The sequence below is a fragment of the Marmota marmota genome, unplaced genomic scaffold (genome assembly GCF_001458135.2).
Source record: "Marmota marmota marmota unplaced genomic scaffold, marMar, whole genome shotgun sequence".
NCBI lineage: Eukaryota > Metazoa > Chordata > Mammalia > Rodentia > Sciuridae > Marmota > Marmota marmota.
Window position 1 is genome coordinate 28,381,984 of NW_026000229.1, and position 19,468 is coordinate 28,401,451.

General features: G+C 33.3%; 1 protein-coding gene across 5 annotated transcripts in view; it reads left to right on the plus strand.

Annotated features, from left to right (window-relative positions):
- Positions 1–18,238, plus strand: part of Dmxl2 (Dmx like 2) — a 159,272-nt gene extending 141,034 nt beyond the window's left edge. For 3 of the 5 annotated variants that reach the window (XM_015480657.2, XM_048793028.1, XM_048793029.1), the window contains exons 30-44: positions 1,225–1,355; positions 1,911–1,996; positions 2,574–2,775; positions 4,039–4,156; positions 7,341–7,403; positions 8,195–8,281; positions 8,362–8,483; positions 9,936–10,074; positions 10,624–10,684; positions 10,813–10,940; positions 11,488–11,565; positions 13,290–13,381; positions 14,087–14,139; positions 15,422–15,639; positions 16,794–18,238. In XM_015480657.2, the coding sequence (XP_015336143.1) occupies positions 1,225–1,355; positions 1,911–1,996; positions 2,574–2,775; positions 4,039–4,156; positions 7,341–7,403; positions 8,195–8,281; positions 8,362–8,483; positions 9,936–10,074; positions 10,624–10,684; positions 10,813–10,940; positions 11,488–11,565; positions 13,290–13,381; positions 14,087–14,139; positions 15,422–15,639; positions 16,794–17,003 (1,788 nt within the window). In that variant the 3' untranslated portion in view covers positions 17,004–18,238. The remainder of the gene's footprint in view (positions 1–1,224; positions 1,356–1,910; positions 1,997–2,573; positions 2,776–4,038; positions 4,157–7,340; positions 7,404–8,194; positions 8,282–8,361; positions 8,484–9,935; positions 10,075–10,623; positions 10,685–10,812; positions 10,941–11,487; positions 11,566–13,289; positions 13,382–14,086; positions 14,140–15,421; positions 15,640–16,793) is intronic. The other 2 variants (XM_048793030.1, XM_048793031.1) reach the window with 1 other exon arrangement.
- Positions 18,239–19,468: the final 1,230 nt, after the last annotated feature.

The following is a 19,468-nucleotide window of genomic DNA, read 5'->3' on the forward strand; positions in this document are numbered from 1 at the left end:
TCCCTCCCTTCCTTCCTTCCTCTAAGTAAATTTAATTTTTTTAGCATTTTACTGTTCCATATTTTTATTGATGCATTATAGTTGTACATAATAGTTGGATTCATTTTTACATATATGTACATGCATACAATGTAAACAATATAATTTGGCCAATATCATTCCCCAGTATTTCCCCTTTCTTATGCTTTATTAATGATAGTATTGATGTATCTTACTTGGAATACTTTTTCCAGTTCATTTGTTTTTAAATTTTGATGTTTTGATGCATAGAATTTTTAAGAAGTATTTAATCATGTCAATGTTTTATGATTTATTGCCTTATTTTTATGTAGAGAAGGTCTTTTTCTATTAATAAATATGTTTACTATTATTTTCCACCTGCTCTTCTTTCTTCTTCTTTTTAATTCTGTATCTAGAAAAAACCAAGGATCAGACTTTATCTCTTATTTCCCCTAAATAGCTTAGTAGTTTTTCTGTCATTACTCATTAAATAATGTCCTCTCCCCTCATTGACTTATGATATTGTCTTTATCATGGATTAAATTCTTACACTATTTTGGACTATATCTTTGCATCAAAATCTATACTGTACTTCTTAATTACTACTTTAATATTTACTAACAAATTATATCTTTCATGCATAAAATGATTTCTCAGCTACTCTTGTTTTCCCTATTAACTGTAGACTCATTAAATTTCAAAAAAAGGAAAAGTAATCCCCATAGAAATTTTTATTTTAGTTATTTAAATCCTCTACAAATTGAGGCTCAGAATGTGGGTCAGTAGGAAAGCGCATGCATTATGCACAAGAGTTCAGCCTATAGCAACACATACAGAGTTAAAAAAAAACACTAAAACTTGTTAAAAATCATAGTTTTTATGCATCTTAGTCTGTTTTGTAGGTATGGAAAGGTTTATAATTTCCTTCATTTTATTGCTAATCTGTAAAAATAAAATTATTGATCTTTAAAAATGTTATATATAGCTACTTAATTATTTTATTAATCTGAGAGTTTTACCTGATTATCTTGACTATTCTTAAGTCTAGAATCAGCAAGAGAATATTTTAACTGAGATTGACACAATTTAACATGTTCAATATTAAATAAGAATTCTTAAAATTATGTTTTAAGAATATATATTTAAGGCTTAAAAGTATATTTATATAGTATGTAAATTATATATCTAATTACATATTTAAAAATCATTTTACTTTTATTGCAGCCATTTCTTCCTTTATCTGATAGTGGTGTAATATATGATTCTGATGAAAGTGTTCATAGTGATGAAGAAGATGATGATGCCTTTTTCTCAGACACACAAATACAGGAGCACCAAGATCCAAATTCCTATAGGTAAATGAGGCCTTTTTTTTTTTCCTTTTTATCTTTTGTAGGCAATCCTGGCATTTTTCATTTCGAATGACATTTTTACCATGAGTTATGTTAAGAATTGACTTACATTTTCAAGTTAGAAATTTTGTACCTTTGAGGTAAATTTTTCTACAGAGTGTTTCCTTCATATCCAGTCTCAAAGAAAATCTTTTGTAAAGATTATAAACACATTTTTAGTGAGGAAAAACTTGTAATTTATTGATATGCTGTTAGAACTTACTAGGTAATTTATTAATATGTTACTAGATTCCATATGACCATGTGATAAATATTTTCTACTAGGTAATTTTCAGATAAGGCAATTTTGATATATTATTGCGTGTATTTATTTTTCAGACTACAAAGATACCATTTTTTTTACAAAGATACCATTTTTTACATAGTAAAATTCAGTAGTAGTTTTGTGGGGGTGGGGTTTGGAGATTTTGCTAAACATTTGGTAGGGAACATTACTATTGCTTCTCCCATGGTTTTATTTTTCAATTTATGAGAATTTTTTTTTTCTCCCTTAAATAGCTGGGCTCTTCTGCATTTGACAGTGGTTAAGCTAGTACTTCACAATGTCAAGAATTTCTTTCCTATTGCCGGACTAGAATTCTCTGGTGAGTTTGGAATTTGAGAATTCATATTATTAAATGTAATTTGGTCTGGGGATGTGGCTCAAGTGGTAGCGCGCTCGCCTGGCATGTGTGCAGCCCGGGTTCGATCCTCAGCACCACATACGAACAAAGATGTTGTGTCCGCCGAAAACTAAAAAATAAAATATTAAAAATTCTCTCTCTCTCTCTCTTTCTCTTTAAAAAAAAAAAAAAATGTAATTTATTACCATCAAGCTTCTTTTTTTAAAAAAATCTATATAAAAGGCCATTTGGTACTTAACAAATACTGCATTGGAGATTTTATAAAGTCTTATTTATTTTAGCCTCCAACCTATGATAACAAGAGTTACTGTGTATACATAGAAGATTTAAAGAACAAGAAACTTGACCAGGAAAGCTAGATATTTTCTTAGCTCATTTTAGAGAGCTAGCCTTCTGTTTTGTTGAAAATATTGAGACTCTAAATTGCATTAGATAAACATTTTCAAAATCATCAGTATTTTCAACTGTCGTGGCTCTATGTGAATGATGATCAATATATTTTACCAAAATGAAATGACATATTCTATCATCTATTTAGAGCTGCCTGTAACATCACCCTTGGGTATTGCTGTAATTAAAAACTTGGAGAACTGGGAACAGATCCTGCAAGAGAAAATGGATCAATTTGAAGGTCCCCCCCCTAACTATATCAACACATATCCAACTGATCTTTCAGTCGGAGCTGGACCAGCTATTCTTCGAAATAAAGCAATGCTGGAACCTGAAAATACTCCATTCAAGTAAGAAAGCTTTTACACTGCTGATGACAGTTTAGCTTTAACTTTTCTGGAAGTCATATTTTGTCAATATGACTTTCAGAAAAGTTAAAACTAAGCATTCATGAAAACATTCATGACTTTGAATCTGCAGTCTTTTTTTAAGCAGAAATCTGGGTAAAAAATTATTTTTTCCCAGAATTACATATTATTCAAAAGACATATTTCTTTTATATTCAGGAAAGTATCTTTATTCTATATTTCTGTTCTGTTATTTTCAGAACTATTAGAGAAATTTTATTTTGATAACAATCTACATATGTAAAATGCTTCTGAACTTATGTGGGTAATTGACACAGTAAGAGTTTTTGTTGATGTTTTGATTTTTTATGTGCCCATCTCAGGCCCTTTTCATAAAAAGCATGGCTTTTTTAAAATTAAATTTTAGCAAGTGCATTAAAAATATAAGAATTATACAAAAACTGTACTCTGATTCTCAGATTATCATTTAATTGAAAATATAACAGAGCCCTTTAAAGGCATTTAGAAATGAACAGATTTAGAAGCAACAAATTCAGATAATTTTGTGAGAGCATAAACTACAGCCTTGCTCCATAATACCAAATATGAGATGAAAATAGCAATTACTTTTACGGAGCAAGGCCGAAGTTTGGCATTGCATGGTGATTTTAAAGCTAATAGAATTAGTAATGTATTGTCATACATGATTCAAGAAGAATGAGGAATTTAGGTTACTGGCAAATCTCTTTCAAAGATTTTTTACATGAACCTTTCAATTAATTTGGACATATTAACGGAGTATCATATGATGTTCCACACATATATACAGTGTGGAATGTTGAAATCAGGTTAAACATAGAAGCATGCTCGTTTTGAAGCAGTTGGCCATGATTAGGAGTATTGCTCATAAGCTTGAAAGGGCAAGGCTGTTTAACCTTAGGCCATTAGAAATGTAATCTGTCATTTTATGTTCATTGGTCTTGCTTTAACTAACAGGACCAACCTAAAGTGTAATTTTAAAAGAGAGTAATAAGAAATTCATTTGATACTTCGCTCAACCAGTTCATTTGATGTAGTTAGATAATTATAGGATAAAGGAATTCTTTTTAGGTGAACTAAAAAATAAAAGTAAAATAATCATAAAATTTTGTTGGGTTCAATGCTGTCTCTGCAATAGATTTTAGAGTTTTCAAAACAAGTATCTGCATACATGAAACCCTTTTACTATAGACTAAAATATTGTGGTATGTTAATTATGTTTAATAGGTCCCGAGATTCTTCTGCACTTCCAGTCAAGCGACTTTGGCATTTCCTTGTTAAACAAGAAGTCCTTCAAGAGACATTTATTAGATATATTTTCACTAAGAAAAGAAAACAGAGTGAGGTATTTTTAAGAAATATATTTTCTATTATAATTTTTCTGTTTAATTTTTCTTTAGTATTCCTAATTCAGTACTTGATTTATTTTGAAAATTTATTTTTGGTTCAAACTATTATAGTATCTTTCATACATTATGGATAATAGCTAAAATTACTAAACTACAACAAACAGTGAACTTCTTTTTTTTTAATATTTTTTTTTAATTGTTGACAGACCTTTATTTATTCATTTATTTGTATGTGGTGCTGAGAATCGAACCTAGTGCCTCACAAATGCAAGGCAACCGCTCTACCACTGAGCCACAACCCCAGCCCCAGTGAACTTCTTTTAAGATAAAATTCTGTCATTTTCATTTCTTAGCAATGAAAGAACATAAGTCCCTTGATAAATCATATATACTCAAGTGAATGTTGGTACTCCCTTTAGTATATTTGCTTTTAGACTTTTTTTATGTAACAACTTTGTGGTGGATGGTTTTGGGAATTTAATATTTAAATAAGATTCTCGAAATATCATTTAATAAAAAATAGAACAGAGCCCTTTAAAAGCATTTATTAAGTATTTAGAAATGAACAGATTTTGAAGCAGCAAATTCAGGGTAATTTTGGGAGAGATTAAATTACAGAAATACCAAATACAAGATGAATAATTATTGCTTCTGCAGAGCAAGGCAGAAGTTTGGCATTGCATGGTGATTTTAAAGCTAATATAATTAGTAACATAATGCCTTACATGATTCAAGAAGAATCAGGAATTTAGATGACTGGCAAATGATCTCTTCCTTATCAAAGATCTTTTATATAAACCTTTCAATCAACTTGGCCAGTCAGTGAGGAATTGGTCAGTTCAGAAAGTGTTTAGAGTAGTTATCAGATGTAATTAAAAGTTTGGCAAACAATCTATGAGAAGAGAAAAATGAATTATATTTCACTTGGTAAAGTAAAACCTGAGAAGGACAGTCTAGAGGATTCAGTTTCCCAAGGGCAATGGTAGAACTACTTTTTAGTTTTTCCCCATACCTAGAGCAGCAGGACATACCATTAATTTAAAAATTAAATGAGGAAGTAGGGGGAATGGGCTATTAGAGACTTTTGATTCCTGCATGTTATAAATTTTCTAAACAACAAACAAAAGATCCTGATAATATTGAAATTACCAACATAGGATTTGTTAGGGAAGTCACAGAGCCACATTATTTGCCTCTTTTATCTAAGCCACTGGCTATAACATTTCCTGTAGTGATGCTGAACAAATCTCATAAAATAAGATAGGAATCTAAGAAACAGATTTAAAATAAAAGATATTTGCTCAGTTAGGACTCTGATTATTCATAGAAAGCCATTCTGTTTAAGCATCAGTTTTCTGAGTGTTTGGTTCTTCAAATTATTAAACTTAATGATTTACCAAAAATATGTTTTAACTATTGATAAGGTCCATAGCAACTGGATTTGGTTGGACTGCCAGAGCCAAAAGTGCTGTGGGAAATAGCTGTGTCTGAAGCAGCTGTGTCTAGTCTTCCTGAACCCTTATAGCTGGCTCTTCCTTAACTCTCCTCTCTCCTGTAGTTTCTTCTTTGTTATGTCTTGGGATTGGCAGCTGTAGTCTCTGCTATTTTTCCTCCAGCAGAGGGTTCCCTTGGACAGTAGAGAGGACAGAGAGAAATTGAACATTTCTTAAAATGCTGAATAATCATTGGTTGGCTTTAGGGAAGGTAAACACATGGCTGGGAGTTAGGTGAAAGGCTTTTCATCCTATACCCCTTTGGATTTGAAAACATTGAATGAAATCACTTTCTTGTCCAGTCCTGTCCAGTAGCACTGTGATGATAGAAATCTCTCTCTCCAGATAGTCCAGTGTAATAGTCACTAGTCATATGTGGTTATTGAGCCCTTGGGTGTGTGGCTAGTGTGACTGAAGAACTGGATTTCTAATTTTACTTAATTTTAATTAATCTAAATTTAAATAACCATGTAGGATTCATGGATATTAAACAGATCTGCTGAAAAAGAAAAAATTATGAAAAATATTTAATGTTATTGAGGCAAAAACTGGTCACTAAGCTCAGAAATATGAAAAATTAAAACTACCTATCTAATAGCAGTGTTCTATCTTTATAAATGTTGGGTTTTTGATAATCAATTTTAATAATGAATTGATTAACTAATAAAATTGACAGACTGACCCTGAAAATATTGGTGTTGACTAATTTTTAAAAAGTAATTTTTAAAATACTTAAATTTAGGTATATACCAAGGAAATACTTGAATTTTAGATATATTCATAGGAAGATATATTTACTCATTGAATGTTAAAAATATTCCACAAATTTAGTTTTTGTGAAATTGATAAATGTGGCAAACTCAGCTAATTAAGGCAAATAGATTCTTCAGCAATTTGGCTTTCACTGAGTTAGCCCATATTGACACTCTGTCCTGTATTTCTTGGGCACTTCTTTGTCAGCTACTGCAGCCCTAGGGGAGTCCTCATGGCACAGTCAGAATTTGCATGGCCTTTTATGCTGAAAGGAAAGTAGTCACATCAAGAGGTATGAGGAAAAGTTTACTGCTCTGATCATACCGTTTGAGGTTTCCAGCACAGCAGGAATATTAGTTCTGAAGGTAGCTATTCTCTATGACCTGTCATCAACCAGGAATAAGTTATTCTTATGATATTTTTTCCCTATGCCTCACCTATTAAACATTTACTTCTGAGGGACAATAATCATGGGATTAGGAGAAAAATGTGATTACTCATGTGAGTAAGAGTGAAATAATTACCAGTACTTTGAATCTATTTAGAAATAAATATTTTGATTTATATTTTAAGTCAACCCCTAAAGAATGGGAATCTATGAAGTATAGAATGCATTTGCTCTTAAAAGTGGACTTTATTTTCAGATATTATAGTGTAAGAACTTTTAAGTTCCATACTGGTATACAAATAGCTATTATTTTGTTTTGAAATAGCTTTTGTTTTTGTGTGTAATAGTCACACCAATTTTAATTTTGCCCTTTTTGCTTTGTGCTATGTTTATCTGATGACATTTTATTATTTTTTCTTGATTCTTCAAATTCATTTTTGTCATCTTTAAGTGATGGAGTGGCCATTTCAGCTTGAAATTTTTCATTCTCTTTATAATTTCATTTCATGCATGTATTTGTGTTTGTGACGGTGTGGTGTTACTTAGTCTGTAGAAGAACATGTGGAGCAGGTCAAACAAAACTGCATAGCAGAAGATTGCCACATCAAGGTAGTATTCCCTGCTCTTCTATTTAGCTCATTCTTTAAAATTTAAAGAGCTAACCCCTCATCTCTAATGCTAACCATGGCTGTCCAGCTGGTTAACTAATCAGAGAACTTGTTGCTCCTGTTCCACCTCAGAGGCATAGGGTAGGAGATGCTTCACTGTGTCTTAGCTTGCTGTGTGTGGCTATTGGTTCTTCTCTTTCTTGCTCCCTGCTTCATCTCCACTTTGTCATTTCTTCCCAGTCTGTTCTAAAGCATGTCTATTTTATTTTTCCTTCTTGATTCTGCCTCTTCTTTCCTTTCTATCACCTCTGACCCTAAGCTACTAAACTTTCTTGTCATTATCGGTTTCATTCATTCCTTTGTAAAATATCCTTTCCAACTTTCCCCTATTGATCACCTTTGAAATGCTTCTCTTTTATGTGGCTCCTTGGTTATGAAATTTTCCTGAACTCTATGCCTCTCAACGTATACTTTCTTATTATGTAACATTTGTGCATTTTGGAAGAGCTATATTGCTGTTTTAAATTACTAATGAAAATATATTAGTCATCTTTTGTGACAAGTAACCACTGTCTTACAATTGCAATGGAAATCTTTATAATTGGGGTGATCACAGGGCATCAGAGTATCCAAGCAAATTTTCCAAAACTAATTCTCAACACATTAAAGTTACCCTTACTATATTTCTTGCTGCTGCTACATTTTCTTCTTATCCAGCTTTTAAATTTGGTGGATGTGCATATTTCTATATAGAGTTGTGCTGCAGCAACTAAACTCAGCAGTGTTTCATAGGTTGAAGCTGACCTGGGCTATCCTGGAGGAAAGGCAAAGATCATTCATAAGGAATCTGACATGATCATGGCATTTGCTGTTAATAAGGTAAAAACTGTATTTATTATAGAAAATATACTTCTTTTTAGTGAAATTGCTTAAATTATTGACTCTGCCTTTGCTTACAGGCAAACTATAACGAAATTGTTTTAGCTTCAACACACGATGTTCAAGAACTTGATGTTACTTCTCTATTGGCCTGTCAATCATATATTTGGATTGGAGAAGAATATGACAGAGAATCTAAAAGGTGTGTCTCATAGTCAGTTGTGGTTTTCTTCAAGAAATATCCACAACATCATTAACTTGAGATAGGATTGGTTAGCTGCCAATAAAAAGCTTTACCTACATTGAATAAATTTACTCATACTTCTTCTACTATTCATAGTGTTTGAGTCAGAATAATCTCTGATGTCAAAGTCTAATGCTAACAATTGCCACTTTGATATTTAATCCCAAAGAAATGCCAGGAATTATATGATATTCTGTAAATTTAGCTGATCAGGATGATTAAAGCAAAAAATATCTTGCACAAAATATTAATTAAACTGATTGATGAAACACATTTAATAAGTAATTTTGAAGTGTTTCTTCTTGTCACTTGTAGATATATCTTCTCTACAAATAAAGATATAGATGAATTTACTTTTCATTAAGACTGTGGACACTGCACTAAGAGTGTTTTATAATACTATTTTGGAATTTCTTCTCCATGTTTACCCTCTCTCTTGCTTTTCTTTATACTCAAAAATTTTATGCTTGGGAATGGTGCCTTGTCTTATTGAATTCTCTCTTTTGTTAGTGTGTAATATAACCAGACTTAAATCACACATCAGAGTAGATATAACTATATAATTTGATATACTCAATCATAAATATTACTTTCACATTATAATGTAATGATAAATTATTACTTGAAGAAATCTTTAAAGGTGAATTTTTTTTTTTTTTTTTAATTTTGGGACTCTGGAGATATAGCTCAGTGATAGAGTACTAGCATGCATGAGGCCCTGGGTTTAATTCCCAGCACCACAAAAACAAAAACAAAAAAAATGTAATTAATCTGATTCCTGGGATATCTGTATTTGAAGAATGCATTTAATCTTTTTTTCTATGTATGACCAAAAGAAAATCTGTATTCCTATAACGCTAGCTATTCATGAGTTTGAGGCAAGAGTACCACAAGTTCGAAGCCAGCCTGAGCAACTGAGCAAGACCCTCTCTTAAAATAAAAGAAAATCTGTATTAAAATGTTTACAACAACAATTTTTTTAAATTTATGCAACAGTAAAGTAGCCCTTGAACACATTAGTCTAAATTTACATTTTGCTTAAAGGAAACAAGTTAACCAGTACTAAATTAAGACTTGTATTTGTGTTGGGTGCGGTAGTGCACACATGTAATCCCAGCAGCTCAGGAGGCTGAGGCAGAAGGATGGCAAGTTCAAAGCCAGCCTCAGCAAAAGCAAGGCACTAAGACCCTATCTCTAATAAAATACAAAATAGGGCTGAGGATGTGGCTTAGTGGTTAAATGCCCCCAAGTTCAATCCCTGGTACCAAAAAAAAAAAAAAAAGAGAGACTTGTATCTGTTTTTCTCATGAATGTTTATTTATTTTTTTAAATAATGTTTTGGGTCTGTAATTGGAATTTATGTTAAGAGGAAATTAAACTTCCAAAGTAACATGTGAATATTTTCCACAGTTCAGATGATATTGATTATCGTGGTTCCACCACAACCCTTTATCAATCCAGTACAATATCCCTTCCAGCGAGTCAGGTGCATCCACCTTCATCTCTGCCCTGGCTGGGCAGTGGACAGACCAGCACTGGAGCTAGTGTGGTATGTTTTTTACTCTTTGGTATGGTTTCTGCATATGGACTCCCTGAAAAATAAGTTGACATCATTTTGATATAAGTATGATCCTAAAGATCAGGTGCAGTGAACAGTAGGTACACCATGATAATAGTAGCTATCATTTACTATGAGTTTCTCAGTGTCAAATGCATGCTTTTTCTCACAACCCTAGTGGCAAGTGCCATTATTATCCTCTAATATTATTTTATAATTGAACAGACCAGGCAGAATAGTAAAGTCAAAGAGGAATTTGTGTCTACTTGTGTTTGAATGTGCATCAGTAACATTCTTGTTGGTCACTGTAGTTGAAGGGATCCCATGTTCATGTTCTACTCCGAAGAATCTGGAGATACCCCTGATTGTCTTCAGAAAACACTTAGAAGCCAGTTCCCTTTATCACTAGATGAAGCTATTTAGTACCAGCAAATCTGTACAGGGTTTATCTCAGTAAAGTTGTAAGAGCATGTTACCAGAATCATTTCCTTCCTCTTCTCTTCTCGTTACATTAAGTAAATGTATTGTCTTCTTTTAAAGCTTATGAAAAGGAATCTACACAATGTTAAGAGAATGACCTCACACCCTGTCCATCAATACTGTAAGTATTTTATTTACAATCTAAGAATTTTAAGTGTTCTCTGTCATTTTGAGGTTGATGTATATGACAGAAAATATTGGAAGTCTGACTTTTCAATTACTTATGTTCCACTTTTCCTCTTGTTTCAGATCTTACAGGTGCTCAGGATGGCAGTGTACGAATGTTTGAATGGACACGACCTCAGCAACTTGTCTGCTTCCGTCAAGCTGGCAATGCAAGGGTTACTAGACTCTATTTTAACTCCCAAGGCAACAAGGTTAGTTCTTGGGAGTAACTGCTAAATTAATTAAAAAATAATTGTGGAGATTAAGGAGTAAATGATAAATGAAATAATATCTAAAAAAATTTCAGTGACCCTGGATTTAAGCAGAGCAGGGCAGGCAGTTTGTTGGGTTCTGTTTATCCTGTTTTCTCCAATAGAAGCATAAATCCACAAAATATAGTGTGGATTAATAAATTATGCATTCAAAGATACAAAAGCTTTGTGAGAGAAGAAAACCCTGCTGCTGTGGAGTGTTTTGATAGTGTCTGCCAGCACTGTAACATTCAAATACTTGAGAAACATCTAATTTTTAAATAAGTTTCATTGTAGAGGCTTAGAGGAAAACAATGATATGGATATGGAAAAGCTCTTAAAAGATGACAGAATCTTTGGTACTTGGACTTTCTTGGGAATAACAACAGGCAGAGCTAGCGCGGGATGTTTGTTAAGTAAGGTCTGAGTGAATCTCCTCTACGTAAATGATTTTACCTTTGACAGGAATTCTAAGAAACTATGTTTAATGTTTTCATCTTTCTTACAGTGTGGTGTTGCAGATGGAGAGGGTTTTCTGAGTATCTGGCAAGTTAACCAAACTGCATCAAATCCTAAACCTTACATGGTAAGTATCACTTAGGTTCCCAGAGTATACTGAGAACACGTTGTTTACAAAGTGTCTGTTCAGTCCCTGAATTTCATTGGTGGTTCTTTTAGGAAGGGAATGACAGCTAGCTGTCACAGCCTAGCATTGGCCACCTAGCTGTACCCTAGTTTATACTGAAATGACCTTAAAAGCAAAAAACAAACAAAAACCCTTGCTTTTTTCCTTGAAGGGTAACCTTATTTGGAAAATTTCAGGGACTTGCCCTATGATTCAATTTAGAATACATTTTTATTTAGTTTTATCCATTTTTGAAAACTAAATTTTTAGTGGTAGCATTTCATAATATTTATAATTAAGACTCAAGTTCTAAACATATTTTTTCATTTCCTCTAGAATTTTGCTTACCAGAATATATAAAATAATCACAATAGGCTACTTCATTCCTTAATCCAAATCATGTTAAAATACTTGGTGATGAAGATAAGCTTACCTTTCACCTGGGGAGGTATGGCACAGGAGGGGTAGAAGATGATGCTGTCTTGCCTGGAACTTCTGGATCTCATATATAGAGGTTGAAAAAGTCTTGAACCTTCTGGGTGAACTAAATTATCCAAATACTTTTAAATTTTCTTTTCTAGAGAATACACACATTCTTAGTTACATATGAGACATGATATTTCTCGTACATTATAGACTGTACCATAATATCTTTATACAAATGGAAATAATCTTGAATTCATGATTTTGTCTTCAGTCCGGACAATTATGATTATTCCAAGCAGAAAAATGTCTGTTTTAAAATACCCTAATATCTTTCTTATGGGAAGGATGGACCTTGAAATTTCTGTCCTCATCTGATCCAACAAGAAAGTCATACCTGACTTATTAGGTGGTTTCCTACACTGTTGGAACATACATAAGCTACTTAAGAGTCATTTGGCCTTTTTTTTTTTTTTTTTTAAATGCAGTACTGGGGAATCAAAAACTGCCCAGGGCCTTCAGCATGCCAGGAAGGCCTTTTGGGGCAGACTGTTTGTGGATTACTTTTGACAATGACTTTATCTTTAGAAAAGGCTCTTCACCTGGGGTCATGGGTAGGGAACATGAAGGTAACAAGAAAGGTGGATGTTTGTGTTTAGGTTACAATGTTAACTTAAGCCTTTCATACTGCTATCTACCACTAGATAGGCATGTAAGAGTTTTCCTTTAGGTTTATTATTATTTTTTATGATTTGTATCATTAAAGTTTATTAAATATATTTGTGGTCATTAACATTAAAATTGATTGATTAGGCTTTTAATATAATTGAATGGTTTGGGAAAGTACATGTATTTATTTAGTTTTTTTTGAGATGGGTCTCGCTATGTTGCCCAGGCTGGCCTTGAACTCCTGGGCTCAAGTGATCCTCCTGCCTCAGCCTACCAAGTAGCTATGACTACAAGCACATGCCACTATGCCCAGCTAGTTTATATACTTTGATGCCCTTTTCTTTTCTTACATAATCTAAAAAAATCCCTTTAATTTCATGTTTTTACTCTTTCCAGTTTTAAAAGATTAGATAGTAAGTAGCCAAATAATATGCAAATGTCCATTAATCCTCTTACTATCATCTCTTTATTGAAGACTGTTTTTAAACACTGTTCTTATTCAGGCATATAATATGTTATTAGCAGAACTGTGTTTGTACCATACCAAATGTTATTGGATTTTTAGATAACACTAGTTTCACTTTATTTTGCAGAGTTGGCAGTGCCACAGTAAAGCCACAAGTGACTTTGCATTTATTACCTCTTCAAGTCTAGTTGCCACATCTGGACAGTCCAATGATAACAGGTAGGCTAACAGAAATGCAAAACAAGAAATAAGAAAATTTTGGACAGAAAGCCATTGTTGCTAGAAAATATGGATTTCTGTCTAGTAGGATTTCCACTTGTAACAAAAGAACTATGTTACGTAAGTCTTTTCTCAGAGTGGTTTTCCTTATCAAAAAGAGAAAAACAAAACCAATTTCTCATGTAGTCTAGCAATAAGCATGTATAATCTTTATGTTAAAGTTATTCATTCTTAAAAAAAATGCTGATTAATTCTCTTAGGTTCCTCAGAACTAGCAAGCATTTGACATTCTGTAGCTATAATTTTCAACTTTTTCTTTACTTCACTATTTTCATTGGCAACATATGCCTATAACATCTCTCCTTTTTCAGCTGTGGTTTACCTCAGGGGTATAGAAGCATCACTTCTACTCAGGAAATCATATCATAATTTCCCTGGAGTGGTAATTGGAAAAGATATGAGGTTGGGGAATGCAATGACACATAGGACCTTGTAAGACAGGCTGTATACTAATTTGAAAAAGGATAAACTCTTAAAAGAGAGATTTACCCAGTCACTTACACTGCCCCCATCTTAGTTGAAAATCTCTGCTCTATAAACAAGAGAACAAAGAAGATTCAGTAAATTTGACTTGAAAACAAAATTTGTTCTGAATGATGACTTCAAACAATTGTTTATGATGTATTTTTATTGTTTCTTTAAAAGAAATGTATGCCTCTGGGATACATTAATATCACCTGGAAACAGCCTCATTCATGGTAAGTTCAGATCTATGGTTTTTAATACATTTATGAAGATGAAGGAATGTTTTCTTGGTTTTAATTAATAGGTTGAAAATGGAGAAATATTTAGAACAAATGATTATAAACAGAAAAATTGCCTCACTGAGGTAAATTCATGTGACTATAGAATTATAACTAGCTCAGAATACTCTTTATGTTGTATTCTGTTGAGAAAATGTGGTATAGAGAATGGATGCTATTATGGTTTGGATCTAAAAATATCCTTCAGTAACTGTAGGCAAATGGGCATGGCTGGAGGAAGTAAGTCAATGAAGGTGTGGCCTTGGACTATACCTGTCCCTGGTCCCTTCTTTTTTCTGCTTTCTGGCTGTCATGAGCATAGCTGCTTTCCTCCACCATGTCTTTCACCATGATGGACTGCCTCATCTCAGGCCCAGAGTAGTGGAGCCAGCTGAGCATGGACTAAACCTCTGGCTATGAGCCTAAAATAAACCGTTCCTCCTCTTAAGTTGTTTTTGTTTGGTATTCTGGTCACAGCTTGAAAAGCTTATTAACACAGTGCTACTAACAAGATTTTTTAAGAAATTATTTGCAAAATATTCATTGGGCTCACTCAAAAGGAGATAATATTTTAAAGAATTAAACCCAACCATAAATTTAACTTATGATAAGAGCTAGAAATATGAATACCACCATTTAAATATTATTCCTTTTTAGATAGTATTTGCCAAGACTTCTGACCAAGCCTTTAGCACATGGTCCTTGGGGGACATTTATCTGAACCATATTAGAAGGATTACTCCTTAACTTGTAATTGAAAATGTTAACACAAGTAAAGTTGAGTTTTACTTACCTGAGAACTTTGATGAGGATGTATGATGAGATAGCACTAGGCTAGGTTTAGTATTAGTTATACATATCAATGGGGTCAAGTGTGATACTTCTATGCATGCTGTTTGTACATTTTTTTATTCTCCATTTTTAATTGGTGCATTATAGTTGTACCTACTTGTTATACATCTTTATGAGGCAGCATAACTTAGAGCTTAAGATTTAAACTTCCTTTTTCTGTATATGTATTTCATGTTAAGATTATGAGTGAATAATTTTTTTCTAACATTGCTTAGCATTTTCCTTTATTCTTTAGTCATAATTTCAAAAATTAAATGACTTAAATGTGTACCTTAGAATGAAAAATGCATCCATAATCTCTGTATTTTTAAATATGAATTTAAGCATTATCAGAATCCCCAAGATAAAAGTTGTTTTGGGAAAGTGTTTTGGTTTTCTTCTTCAGGTTTCACGTGCCATGATCACGGTGCCACAGTACTTCAATATGCACCAAAACAGCAACTCTTAATCTCTGGAGGTAGGAAAGGATATGTCTGCATTTTTGATATCAGACAGAGACAACTAATTCACACATTCCAGGCACATGACTCAGCTATTAAGGCTCTAGCTCTGGATCCCTGTGAGGAATATTTTACTACAGGTTCAGCAGAAGGTAACATAAAGGTGAGTCAGTACAAGAAATTGGAATTTACTACATATTATCTTTACTTGCTGTCAAGACTGATTGCAAAAAGGAAACCAAACCACTATACTCTTTGGCATGAGGGCATGAAGTAAAGCTTTGTGGAGATGTGGAGTGTCTTGATACCCCACCCTACCCTGTGCTTCTTTGTGGCTCTTTCTAAACTGTCTGATCTGGAAGATGAGATGATCAAAATGATTAGATTCTCGGGTCACTAAAAAGCTTTAAAGATGGGCTGGAGAGACAGGAGGTGCAGTGGTAGAAATGTGTAGGATGCATTTGATGTAGGTGTAGGATGCATAAGACCCTGGGTTTGATCCTCAGCATCTCAAAAAATAAATACAAAGCTTTAAAGAATTCTGTTTTGAAGGCTAAGGATATGGCTTAGTGGTAGAGCACTTGCCTAGTTTGTGCAAGGCCCTAGGTTCAATCTCTAGCACCACCAAAAACACAAACAAGGGCTGGGGCTGGGCTCAGTGACAGAGTACTCACCTGGCATTCATGAGGCACTGGGTTCGATCCTCAGCACCACATAGAAATAAAATAAAGATATTGTGTCCACCTAAAACTAAAAAATAAATTAAAAAAAAAAAAACCCAACCCTATTTTGAGTAAAGTACGTGAAGTTTTTCTGTTTTGGTTTGGTCTTTTTGAGGGCCTCAAGCCCTCAGGCATGCTAGGCGAATGCTGTCTTCCTGAGCTATTCCCCAACCCCCATACTGTATAGATTGTGTATGTGACATTTGCTTGGCTACTCAGAACTTTCTCCCCCACCTCTACCCTCAGTACTTGACTCTTATATGACTGAGGCAAAGTTTCTAGACAAGTGAGATAGTAACCACACTTATACATTGTGCTAATAGGCCTAGTTACCATTAAAATATATTTAATTAGTTTAAATATTTTATTGAATTAGAGATTGGATATATATGGTTAATATGAAACTACCATAGGATGTAAAGAGAGAAATTTGAAAGAAGGGAAGTATAAGGACAGTAAATGAATCTTCTGTTAGGACAGGAGCAATAGATGGGAAAGTTGGGTCAAGGAGCAGAAGTAAGAGCCATGTTTTTGCTTTTGGTCTCTCTTTTTAATGACTTAAAATTGTTGTCACTTTGTTCTTGTTTTAAACTAGGTTTGGAGATTGACAGGCCATGGCCTAATTCATTCATTTAAAAATGAACATGCTAAGCAGTCCATATTCAGAAACATTGGAGCTGGAGTCATGCAGATTGATATCATCCAGGGCAATCGGATCTTCTCCTGTGGTGCAGATGGCACACTGAAAACCAGGGTTTTGCCCAATGCTTTTAACATCCCTAATAGAATTCTTGACATTCTGTAGACTTAAAGATTGGGGCTTTATTTTTATATATACTTCAATTAAAAACATAATGCGGTAGTTATTAGGCAGTTCTGTTTTCCAAGCAGTTGTTAAACACATTGGAAACAATACAGAGAATCTCTGTAGAATTTGAATCTGATCCATGCTGAGTGTTATGCTGAGTATTGCCTATCCAGGTTGGTAGGATGAATGTGCATGTACCTTGTTATATTGCTGACATACTTAAAACAAACAAACCTTGTATTGTATGAAGGGTAGCTATTCTTTACAGCATTTAGCAAACCTGATTCAGAAAACATTGGAGGTTATTAGCTAATTAGCAAGTTGAAATTATGAGAAGGACCTTTATACCAAATTAAGGAAGAAAATGTTGCTGATTCAGGTTTTTCTTCCTGTTCTTACCACTGATCGAAGCATGCCTGCAGTTGCCTTCTTTGTTGAATGAAGGATAGTCATGAGGTTTTGGAAGCTCTAGACCACCAGAAAACTTCTTAGCTGGAGCAGTGTGCAGTGACTAGTTCTCTGCAGTGAGAGGCATTTCCATTCTTTCCTGCTGAATATTTTTCCTGTTAGTGTTTATACTGAGATAGTACTGTAACTTGCAAATGAGTGCAAATTTAAATGCAATGTTTTCTTCACAATTTGCACATTCACATTTTTTGGACTGCTAGTTTTTCTATTTAAATATTTGCCTTCATGTTAGGAATGTAATATGTGAACATGACATATTTGTAGTTAACCATACCATACCTTCTTGGTCCAGGTTAGTACTTTTTCTTTTCTTTTCATGTATTCAAGGTTAAACATCCACAACATTTAAGACTATGTTGAAACTACAACAATAGAGCATTTCATATCAATTAAAATGAATGTTAGGCTTTTTGTGGCCAGTTAATAGTTGATGAAATTGGTGATATTATTTATTGCCACAGCCTATTGTATAAACTATGCAGAGTTCAATATTATTTGCTTGTAAATTATTAGCCAGTGTTGTCATATTTTGATGTATTTCCTTGGTTATGACCAAAAATATGTTCTTGAGATACTGAAACCAATGTCTATGTGTGTTTAATTGTTTACCAGCAAATTGTCTCATCATGTTAATGAGGATGTTTAATGCCTTTGTGGTAAATAGTAAAATATAATGGTATAAAAGCACCTTTCTCTGAAGGCAATGTGATGTTCAGGCTGTGAAATATGTAAAAGAAAAATAAATGTTATTTGTTAGAATTTTATCTTAATTTGGCTTTATTTAAATAAACTAGTGTGGCATTCTTTGATACTGTTTTAACAGTTGATATTTGTAGTTTAACAAAATGTTTAGGGAATTTTTAAGCCACTAGGCAGTTTACCCAGATACTTACTGTATACCTTTATGTACCAGAAGACATTCTAGCAAAATGAGATACATTGGTGGGCCAGATAAAGAACACACTCAGGGCTGAAGTTGTAGCTCAGTGATAGAGTACTTGCCTCACAAGTGTGAGGCACTGGGTTCAATCCTAGCACCATAAAAACAAATAAAGGCATTGAGTCCATATACAACTTAAATTAAACAAAAAAGAAGGACACTCAATGTGGAGATTTAGTTGGGTGAAAACTAACTTCACTGTACTTTCTTCAGACAGATTTAAAGTTGTTGAGTGAAATGCTGCTTTTGCTGCTAACACTGGTAAAGGAGCTCATGTGGGGATAGTACTCTATGTAGTGTTCATGAGAAAAGGAAGAATATGTCTTAATAGATAGAATATAAATTTGACAAAAATTACAAAAGTACATAAACTTACCACAGTTCAGTACAGTAACCCATATATGTTGCATTCTATTGTGTATTTTAAACTAGTGCTAGCTGATTTATTAAGAGTCGGAAAAGTAACAGTTTTGCAACTGAAATTCAAACTTTTCATTGTGGTAGTTGCTGCCTTGTTTGAGTTATTACTTTTTAATAATCTGACATTTTCATAGTAATTTGTATTTTTTCAATTAATAGACTTTGTTTTTTAAATCAGTTTTAGATTTACAACAGTATTGAGCCGTATACACAGCCATTTACTTGCCTCCCCACAATTCCCCTTATTATTGCATTAGGGAGATATATTTATTACAAGTAATGAACCAATATTAATGTATTATTATTAACTAAAGTTCATGGTTTATATTAAGGTTCACTCTATGTTGTAAGGTTTTATGGGTTTTGAAAAATGCATAATATATATTCACCGTTACAGTATCATACAGAATAGTTTGATCACTCAGAAATTCCCTGTACCATACGTATTCATCCCTCCTCTCTACCTCCCAGTCCCTGGTTGGATTCATATGCTTTATAGCCTTTTCAGTGTGGCTTCTTTTGTTTAGCAATAAACATTGAGGTTTCTTCATATATCTTTGGGTTTTGATAGCTCATTTTGTTTTTTAATTGCTGAATAATATTCCATGTAAAAATTCCAAAGTTTACTTTTCAT